The following is a 10122-nucleotide window of genomic DNA, read 5'->3' as shown; positions in this document are numbered from 1 at the left end:
GAGAAGAGGAAGCCTCCTACTACTCAGGTCCAGGGCCTACCTGAATGCCTCCTCTTCATCCCCACAGCAATACTGCCCCAGAGCACTGCCCTACCTCATTCTACCTATCAGAATGGGAACTCTCATCTCCCGTTCATCTCCAAGTTCCACTGAACACAGGGCTTGCACTCAGACAGTATAGCTATAAATATCTATGAACGTGGACTTCAGAGAGATGGCAGGAAGCAGTCAAATAACAGGAGGAAGAAAAGGTATAGTTGAGTCCATCCCATGTGGGTGCTGATTCACAGAAGATATCAGGGAGGGTTAAAACATTTTATTGCAGTTGATGGACAGGGTTAGGCAGGCAGTGACAAGCCTCAGTAGAGAGGGCAGATACCAGCTAGATCAAGAGAAACAGGGCCTTGGAGAGGAAGGTGAGCAAAATTACTCTTACAAGTCCTTACAGGTCACTCAGGAACATTGTGGGGCCCTTAAAGAAGAGTTTCTCCTGCTCAAGGCTCTGGGCCTATAGCTGTAAGCTGCTGGGCTCCAGGTTAGAAAGTGTGCTCCTCTGGAGATCTAAGAGGAGAGAAAGGGAAGAGAAAACAAACCATCAGCAAGCATCATGATATACATAGAACTAGGCCGTGGGCCTGGTCTGGTGGGGAGAAACATACAGGCCTACCTTAGGATAAGTAACAACAGAGGATGATGGATTCACAAAGAAGCAGAACCTCCATTCTACCCAGTGCCAAACAATTAGGCAGTGGACACCCAAGCACATTCAGATTCAGCCTCACCCAGACCTGGGATCCCTGCCCTTACCCTCACCTAGCTATATAAAAGGTTTCCAGCTGCTGTTATTGTCTAGAAGACTGACTTCAGAGCTAGATGAAGAAAGATAACCAGTGAACGGGGGCAATCTTAGACTGGAGGATGTGAGCGGAGGTCCTGGAAAGAGGAACAGAATGAGAAGCAGAGATGGTGACAGTCGGACAAGGGGACCCTCCTAGCATAGAGAGTCCCAAGGCCAGACCTCCAGTCTCCTCCCCCGTTATCCTCCAAACATATAAAGATATCTCAGTGACCCTGTACCAAGTATAGAATGCCCGATACTACCTTTATGGACTGTAACCCAGATACTCATACCACCCCTACCAGCCCATGTCAAATCTAGGATAGTTGAGGGGCACCTGAGTGACTCAGGAGGTCAAGCATCCGACTCGATTTCTGCTCCGGTCATGATCTCGGGGTTGTCAGATGGAGCCCCACAGTGGGCTCTGCAATCAGTTGTGTTTGCTTGAGATTCTCTCTCTCCCTCTCCTTCTGTCCCTTCTCCTGCTCACACTCTCTCACGCGCGTTCTCTCTCTCATTCTCTCATTCTCTCTCTCTCTCTCATTCTCTCTCTCTCTCTCTCTCTATTTATTTATTCATTTAATCTTTTTAAAAATATCTAGGATACCTGAACTTTGGTCCCCAATGCCTGGCCTCTGAGGCAAATCCCTTCCACTACCACAAGCACCCACATCCCCTGACCTGAGGAGGTTGTGATGGCATGGGGCATCCTGGGCCTCTGTCCTGTGGCAGCCTCCACAGTTTGATCCTTGCCCTCCTGGCCACTTTGCAGCTCCTCCAACATCTGTCAAACCATAGGCCCAGGTAGGACCAAACCTCTTCCTCTCCAATATGAATCGCCCTCAACACCATTGGCATCTTCAGCACACACAGAACCCTCATGTGGGCAATGACAGTTTCTCAACCTGGAGAAGGGGGCTTGTGAAGAAGAGCTTTAGAGAAGGGTAGAGTCAGCATAGGGAAGAGAGAAAGAGATGGAGTGGAAAAGGGTATCCTGGCCTGCCTGCAGAACAGAATAGAGAAAAAGGAAGGGGTCTCCACAAGGAGATATGAAGAGATAGATCTGATCCTCGTCCTACCTTCCAGCTGTGGGCCTGAGCTTGCTGCCCCTCAGCCATCTGTTTCAGCAGCAGCTCCTGGTGCTGACCTTCAGATGAGAAAAAAAATGAAAGGGAGCTATTCTCCAACTTCTTTCCTTTCCCCTCCCTGCCTTGTGCCCATCTTGGTGATGAAAACAGACAGGGGCAGCCCCGGTGGCTCAGCGGTTTAGCGCTGCCTTCAGCCCAGTGCGTGATCCTGGAGACACGGATCGAGTCCCATGTCGAGCTCCCTGCATGGGGCCTGCTTCTCCCTCTGCCTGTGTCTCTGCCTCTCTCTCACTATCTCTGTGTCTCTCAATAAATAAATAAATAAATAAATAAATAAATAAATAAATAATAAAATCTTTAAAAAAAAAAAAAACTGAGACAAAGCATTCTACTGTAGCTATTGGGAAGCTTCCAAGCTGATTGGGGAGACCAGACTCACACCATGAAGGCAAGACAAAACACTTGGCCAGACTTCTGAGCCGCTCAAGCAGTCAGAGCTACAGCCAGTTACTAGGATAGCAAAAAGACTCTCCAGAAAAGAGGACAAGTGAACTTGTACCCACCCCCAATTGTTTACTCACTCAGCTGGTCCCGCAGCAGCTTTAGTTCCTCCCGAAGAATCTCTGACTCCTCCCATAGGAGTTGCCGCCTGCGCAGATGACAGTAGTATCACCCCAAAGCCAATCAACAAGCCCAGAGGACACTACCAGGAGTTAGAGGCCTGAAGAAGGAGAGATCTTGACCATCACTTACTCATTCTGCAGCTCTTGGTGAAGACCACTAGTAGCGCTGCACTTTCGTGGTCCTGTTTGTATTTGGGCTTGGGCCTGTTCCTGCACCTGGCTTCGAAGGCACTGCAGTTCCTTTCTCAGACCCTCCACGCGTTGCTCCAAGAGAAGGGCTCTCTGCTCTGGGCCCCCCTGCAGCAGCCTTAGTGATGCTGTATGGGACAAGTTGAGGGTTAGCCCTTCTGAGAATTTTACACACGAGCTTAGAGACTCCACTTGCAAACCAAAACACAACTGCACAGGAAGTATGTAACAAAATTGTGTGCATACATAATGAACTATGTGTATGAAAAAAAGGAACTGGCCAGGTACCTTCCAGAGCACGGATCTGATACTTCTGCAGCTCTCGCTCTTCCAGCAGCCCCTGCACAGCCTTCCTCAGTGTCTCAGTCACCTACTCAGGCAAGAAAAGCCACATGACCTACTGTGTCAGGGGCTTCCCCAATACCTGGTACCCTCATCTCACACAAACACGATACATACACACCTATGAGCCCACGCTTTACCTGAGCCTGGGATTGAAGCTGGGACCGGAGAATAATAACTTCATCCCAGAGAGAAGATTCTCTGTGGGCCTCAGCCCAACTCAGCCTCTCCGGAACAAAGGGAGTCTCTAACCAAGACTGTTGAGCTTGGCCTCCAGACTGTGGAGGCAAATGATGAGGGGAAATCCAGGTCCCAGGCAGGTCTCCTGCTGAAGGAATAAGTAAGAGATAATTGTGAGGCCTATCTTTAGGGGAAAAAACAGATGTTTGCTCAGGACAGAAAACAGCTGGAATTTGGAAGGAATAGTGGAAGGTACAGACACTACAAACAGGCAGATCCTGGAAAGAAAAAAGGCTGGAGGACAGAAAAGGGACAACACTTACCTGCTGTGGAGACTCCAAGAGGATACAGATGCTGCTACAAAAGAAACAAGTGCACAGGCCAATAAGCTCTCAGTGTCCCTAAACCCAAAATTCCAAACGGGTACCCCTAGGCGCCCCCTCACCTTAATCCTGGCTATATTTCCATTAGTAGCATTGAGAAGTGCGTCGAGGTGCTCAGACCAGCTCAGGCTCCTACTCATAACCTTCTGCGAGGTTTCCTCCTGGCGTCTCCTAGCCTTGCTCTCCTAGCCTGGAATACCCGAGGCACAGCCCAGTAAAACCACACGTCAGAGTGGGGACTGAGGAAGTAATAGTAAAGGTAGGGATGCAATATCAGGCCAAAACTAGGACTAGCAGGGAACGGCGCTTGGGGAATCTAGGGGAAAGGCGAAATACTCTGATACGCAGATATCAGGTGGGACTTGAGAGTGCCGATTCTTGATCCAGACCTCTCCAGATGCAAGACACAGGCATCTTGGCCCCGAAATTGTGCCAGCGACTACAGCCGCCACCTGGTTCAAACCGTTCTGTAGACCGGGAAAGTCTGATTTTGGACTTGCAGCCGCAGCGCCACTAGGGAAACCGAGTTCATCTCTCGCGGAGACAACTGGCGATGGAGGCTGCCGAACTACGTTTCCCTGGAAGCTACACGAGCATTCACACCCCCGCCGTGAAGCTTGCCGGGAAACTGAGGCTTTCGGCTTCTGTAGTTGTTGTCCCCAAGGACCAAATGAACTACATATCCCAAGATGCATTGCACCGAGCCAACGCTCTTCCGCTGCTGGTCCCAGTAGTTCTTGGGAAATGGAGTCCAAGCTACCTTGAAACGCCACTGCCCAAATTATCCTCGAGACTCCATTCCCCAGCAAGCTCTGCGCGTAGCGTGCGCTATGGAGCCACAAGTCGCAGAACTGAAGCAGAAGATCGAGGACGTGTTGTGCCCTTTTGGCTTCGAGGTTTACCCCTTTCAGGTTGGTTCATCCCTCCTGTGATGCTGGGCGAGGTGTATGATTGACCTGGGTGCTACTGGCGTGAAGCTCGAAAGCATTCTGATCCTTCCCGAGCTCCTCTGGCCCCATGTCCTTCTGACCTACAGGGACAGGGTGTCATCGAGGACTTGGTTGAAAGGGTAGAGAAATGGTCTCACGCTTGTCATTTTACCCCCATATAATGCCGTATTTTTTAATGAGAGACACATAATCCAGTAATCGTGTGGCTCTGCCACCTCCATTATTCAGAGGAAGAAAGTGACCCCTGAGACCAGTTACCTTCGAAGGAATTAGAACAGGACAAGGCCTGGAAGGTTTGCTTAGCTAAGATTTAGGCCATTTGAGGAGGGAAGGGCATTCCTTTTGTTGAATAAGCAAACAATTGGCTGGTTTGTTCATCTACCAACAGAAGGATAATTCATGATGTTGCCAGTCATCAGCGCTGGGCTGGGTACAGAAACTGAGCACTCGCCTGACACAGAAGTCTGGTACCACCACCTCCCCTTGTTTACATAGATCCATTTCCCCTTTATCCAGTGCCCCCTGTGCTGAGATGTGTGCTTGGACATGGCTAAATCAACTCAGGTTGAGCCCTTTGCCTGATGATTAAGAGGCAGCACACTCCCACCCCTTCCACTGAGTGGCCCACAGCAGGGCTGAAAAGGAATATAAAGGAGGAGGTAGTTGGGTCTAACTTGAGAAGGACTGACCAGAAAAAATGGAGTTGAGCTACATGTGAAAAGAAGGAAGGAAGATAATGTACATCCCAAATATCAGGAATGGCTTGAGTAATCAAGCCATCAGTAATAGCTTACTTGTTAGTAAAGGTATGGAGGTAGTGGTGGATGGCAGGTATGGAGACAGTGAGAATGACCGGTGGGTCAGGTAGACCTGGGTGGGTAGTGGGAGTTACTGTACTGAACAGAGCCGGTCATCCTGGGCTCCTACTTCTCACTCCTTCCCTCCCCCCATGTCCAGTCAGACACCAAGACCTTTAGGAATCTGTCACCTGAATCTCCCAAATCCACTCCCTTCCTTCCAACCCTTCTGTGCTCTGGTCCAAGCCAGTATTCGTCACTTGGATTACTGCAATAACCTGCCTGCTATCATTTTGCATGCAAACCGTCCTCCACACTAAAGCCCCATCTTTCTAAAACTATCAGTTTAAAAAATAAAAAAATAAAAAAATAAATAAAACTATCAGTTTACTCCTTAAATCTTCAATAGTTAGCCCCTGGGCAGCCCCGGTGGCACAGCGGTTTTAGCGCCGCCTGCAGCCCAGGGTGTGATCCTGGAGACCCAGGATTGAGTCCTGTGTCAGGCTCCCTGCGTGGAGCCTGCTCCTTCTGCTTGTGTCTCTGTCTCTCTCTCTCTCTCTCTCTCTCTCTCTCTCTCTGAATAAATAAATAAAATCTTTTAAAAAAAAATAGCCTCTTATTGTCACCAAATTAGACTTGTATTCCTTAAATTGGTATTCTAGGCCAGGCATAATCTCATGCCTACTGATCTCTCCACCCTTCTCTCCTGCTCACCTTTACAAACCCTTCACTTCTATCAAACTGGACAATTAACTCTTTTGAAAATATGCCCTTTTTGCATGTTTTTGTTAATGCTGTAACCTCTATTTAGAATACATACCAGATTCTCCCTCCCCACATCAGTCTCTCAGTTTCCTTCCTAGCCTTCAAAACAGCTTCCAAGAAGCTTTTCCTAATTTCACAGAACCCTCATCTGGCCTTGTCATTGCATTAATCACAGTATGATTTCTTTTGGTTCTTAATTATTCATGAATTCTCTGCCTTTCTATTTTCACATTCCCTGTTAAATTTCCCCCATGGAGGAGGCCCCCATAAATATACATCATGCAGCATCAGTACAAGTCCATTGGCTGAATGAATGAGATGGGAAAAAAAAAAAAGAAATGAGATGGGAGACTGAGGCAAGATGTATGAGGCCTTGAATGCTAGGGTGAGGCATGGGCCTAGCAAAGGCCTAAACTGGCCCTCTTGTGTGGCCTGAATTTTCTCTGTTCCAGGTGGCATGGTATAATGCACTCTTGCCTCCAGCCTTCCACCTACCCTTGCCAGGACCTACCCTGGCCTTTCTGGTACTCAGCACACCTGCCATGTTTGACCGAGCCTTCAAACCCTTCCTTCAGAGCTGCCACCTCCAACAACTGACTGACCCTGTGGACCAGTGCGTGGCCTACCACTTGGGCCGCGTTAGAGAGGTGAGCAAAGTTCTATATTCCCCCAGCTTCTAAACCTATAGCTGCTTCCACCTTCTCTTAAGCTCTCAATGCAGGACTAGACCTACATAGAGCCAAGAACCACTTCCCAGACAGAAGGATACCATAAAGCCATCCCTGACATTATGATCTCTCTTCATTCTGCTTTATCTTACCCCAGTTCCAGCCACCTTCTTCTAGCAGCCCCGCAGGTCTGGAATCAATCTCACTCACCCTACTCTCATGGGCAATTCATTATATGAACCTCAAACCAGAATTCCCTCAGCCTCCAAGTGAAATAGGAATAAGCCCAGCATCGTCTAAGTATTGCTCACCTGTCTTTGCCCTAGACCTGGAGGTTTCTTGCTGTCTTTAGGGCCTTTTGAGGACAGAACAATATTTCCCCACCACCCACATACATGTACACATACATACATACATACATACACATACATTGGATCTCCCCAAAGCTGTGCCAGGTCTTCTTCCATACTGGGACTCTGGAAGACCGAGACCAGTCATCCCTCATAATAAATTTTTTTAAATATTTATTTATTTGGGGGCACCTGGGTGGCTCATTTGGTTAAGCATCTGCCTTCTGCTCAGGTCACGATCCCAGGGTCCTGAGATTGAGCCCCAAGTTGGGTTCCCTGCTCTATGGGGAGCCTGCTTCTTCTTCTTCTCCCTCCCCCCCCCCCCATTCCCTCTGCATATGTTCATTGGCTCTTTCTCTGTCAAATAAATAAATCTTAAAAAAAAAAAAAAGGTTTATATATTTGAGAGAGACAGAGCACAGGAGCAGGGGGTCAGAGGGAGAGGGAGTCTCAAGCAGTCTCCACACTGAGTGCAGAGCCTGACATGCAGGGCCCAATCTCATGGCCCCAGGAGATCATGATCTAAGCCGAAACCAAGAGTCTGACACTCAACCAACTGCATCATCCAAGTGCCCCAACCCCTCAAAATAGAAGGTAGTCTTCTTCCTCTCTTCAAACATGTGCCCTCCTAGACAGAATATCATTTTCTTCACAGTGGGCCCATATGCCCCCCTTCCCCCAAATTTAAGGTCATGTTTTCCCTTCAAACAACTTCTGAGGACAGGACCTTGTTAACACAATATAGGGCTCTCTAGGACAAAGTTATGATTCCTCTCATGCTGAAATGAGCTTCCATCTCTATCCCAGAACCTCCCAGAGTTGAAAATAGAAGTCATCGCTGACTACGAGGTACACCCTAATCGGCGCCCTAAGATTCTGGCCCAGACTGCAGCCCATGTGGCAGGAGCTGCTTACTACTACCAACGAAAGGATGTGGAGGCTGACCCCTGGGGGACCCAGGTCAGAGAGCAAGTGTGAATATTCCAGTAGGGACTGGGAGAAAATGAAGGCCCTCAAGACAGGTAGACATAATACAAGGGGAAGATGTGCCCTGGTCAGGAGCCCAACCTCATATGCTTTCTGGAGTCTACCTGGGAACAGATCAGGTCAAAGAACCTAGTCTGTCTTAATATCTGGTTACAGGGACGCCTGGGTGGCTCAGCGGTTGAGCATCTGCCTTTGGCTCAGGGTGTGATCCCAGGGTGCCGGGGTCAAGTTCCGAATCGGGCCCCCTGCATGGAGCCTGCTCCTCCCACTGCTGGTGTCTTTGCCTCTCTGTCTTCATGAATAAATAAAATCTTAAAACAAACAAACAAACCTGGTTACAGGCTGGAAGGAGCAGAGCAGTGATTAGTAGACAAGTGGTAAGAGAGACTGGGAAATTGATAGTTTAAAGAATCCTCCTTCCTCATAGCCAGAGTAAGCTCATGAAGTGTTGTCTGGGAGAGGAAATGGGGGAGCCCAGCTACAATAGTGAGAGTTTTGGGGCAGCCCTGGTGGCTCAGCGGTTTAGCGCCACCTTCAGCCCAGGGCGTGATCCTGGAGACCCGGGATCAAGTCCCACGTCGGGCTTCCTGCATGGAGCCTGCTTCTTCCTCTGCCTGTGTCTCTGCCTGTCTCTCTCATGAATAAATAAAATAAAATAAAATAAAGTGACAGGTTTGAATGTGGAATCAATATCCTTTGAGAATTGAACAAGCATAGCCTGCAATGATGGTAATTGGGACTTAGCGCCAAGGTGATTTCCATGACCTTACTTTGCTTTCTCCCCAGCACATAGCAGGAGTGTGCATACACCCCAAATATGGGGGCTGGTTTGCCATCAGAGGAGTGGTGCTGCTGCCAGGAATAGAGGTGCCAGACCTGCCACCCACAAAGCCCCTGGACTGTGTGCCTAAGAGAGCTGATCGAATCACCCTGCTTGAAGGCTTTAATTTCCATTGGCGTGATTGGACATACCGGGATGCTGTAACACCACAGGAGCGCTACTCGGAAGAGCAGAAGGCCTACTTTTCTACTCCTCCTGCCCAACGCTTAGCCTTCTTGGGGTTGGCCCAGCCTTCAAAGGATACTAGCTCTCCATCTCCTGAGCTACCTTTTACCACATTCAGACCCAAAAAGCCCCAGAATGCCAGCAGAGCCCGGGGCTGGGTCAGCCCCAGTGTCTCACCACCTGCGTCCCCTGGCCCTTGAGATCCTTCCTCCCCTGGGATCCCTATTTATAAGTGGTACTTGTTGGAACTCATTTTGCTTTTTGGCAAGGCAAGAGATTTTATTTTGATATAGTATTTATTCTTGATATAAGAATTATAGTAGAGATCTTGATAGAATTATAGTAGAGGTCTTCAATGAAGAGGAGGCTCAGAGAACTTAATCAAAACAAAGACAGATTCAGAATACCCACCTGGTTTGAAATATGGGATTCCTATTACTATTTCTCTGCTCTGCTCCAATAAGCTACTTGTTACAGAACCTTTATAAAGGGTAATCATCCCCTAATGACCCCTGCCTCATAGGCTTGTTGTGGGGACTGAATAAACGCCTGTAACACACTTCTGAAAGGATGCCTGGCTTATACTAAGTGGTCTCGATAGTCATTTGAAAGCCGAGAATCCTGTACTGCAGCTCCGAGGGGGTCTTGCTTGGAGGGGTGGGGATAGGCTGGAGTAGCTGATAGGTTATCTAGAAGGGTACAAAATACTCTTCTGAATCTTTCCTAGCCATAAGGGCTTAGGAGGCACCCACTTTTTCCCCCAGACACATACTCCTCCTTCAGGAAGAGATAAATAAGGACGAAAAAAGGACTACCCTCAAATCAAGGCTATGACTCAGGGAAGCCAATTAGTGCTAAGCATGGTTCTTTTTTTTTTTTAGTATGGTTCTTTTGATATGGAAAGCTTTACCCTATATACCATAGGGCTGTTTCCCCCTATCTTTAGTTTTAGTTTT

The 10122-nt window shown here is 48.4% G+C and overlaps 2 protein-coding genes across 30 annotated transcripts; one reads left to right on the top strand and one right to left on the bottom strand.

Moving 5' to 3' along the window:
* Positions 1 to 301: 301 nt before the first annotated feature.
* Positions 302 to 4265, bottom strand: CCDC163 (CCDC163 homolog). 29 transcript variants are annotated; one of them, XR_011994827.1, is made up of 11 exons: positions 4033 to 4232; positions 3706 to 3833; positions 3584 to 3617; positions 3221 to 3408; positions 3027 to 3108; positions 2680 to 2866; positions 2508 to 2575; positions 1918 to 1985; positions 1520 to 1770; positions 814 to 933; positions 302 to 561 (listed from the first exon to the last, which is right to left on the bottom strand). XR_011994827.1 is itself a non-coding variant. In XM_072724148.1 (11 exons), the coding sequence occupies exons 2-10, from the start codon at positions 3781 to 3783 to the stop codon at positions 818 to 820; spliced, it is 921 nt and encodes a 306-aa protein (XP_072580249.1). In that variant the 5' UTR covers positions 3784 to 3833; positions 3980 to 4232; the 3' UTR covers positions 302 to 561; positions 814 to 817. The 29 variants fall into 29 exon arrangements, 13 of the variants coding, with proteins under 13 accessions (XP_072580249.1, XP_025847723.1, XP_072580246.1 ...); XR_011994836.1 differs by having other exon boundaries at positions 1520 to 1756; XR_011994831.1 differs by having other exon boundaries at positions 1520 to 1743.
* A 114-nt stretch (positions 4266 to 4379) lies between these two features.
* On the top strand, positions 4380 to 9734 carry MMACHC (metabolism of cobalamin associated C). The gene is made up of 4 exons (XM_025991935.2): positions 4380 to 4554; positions 6608 to 6802; positions 7981 to 8133; positions 8947 to 9734. Exons 1-4 carry the CDS (start codon positions 4474 to 4476, stop codon positions 9364 to 9366), a joined length of 849 nt encoding a protein of 282 aa, XP_025847720.1. The 5' UTR covers positions 4380 to 4473; the 3' UTR covers positions 9367 to 9734.
* The last annotated feature ends 388 nt before the right edge of the window (positions 9735 to 10122 follow it).

Source organism: Vulpes vulpes, chromosome 10 (genome assembly GCF_048418805.1).
Source record: "Vulpes vulpes isolate BD-2025 chromosome 10, VulVul3, whole genome shotgun sequence".
Lineage (NCBI taxonomy): Eukaryota > Metazoa > Chordata > Mammalia > Carnivora > Canidae > Vulpes > Vulpes vulpes.
This window is presented reverse-complemented; position numbering and strand designations above follow the sequence as displayed.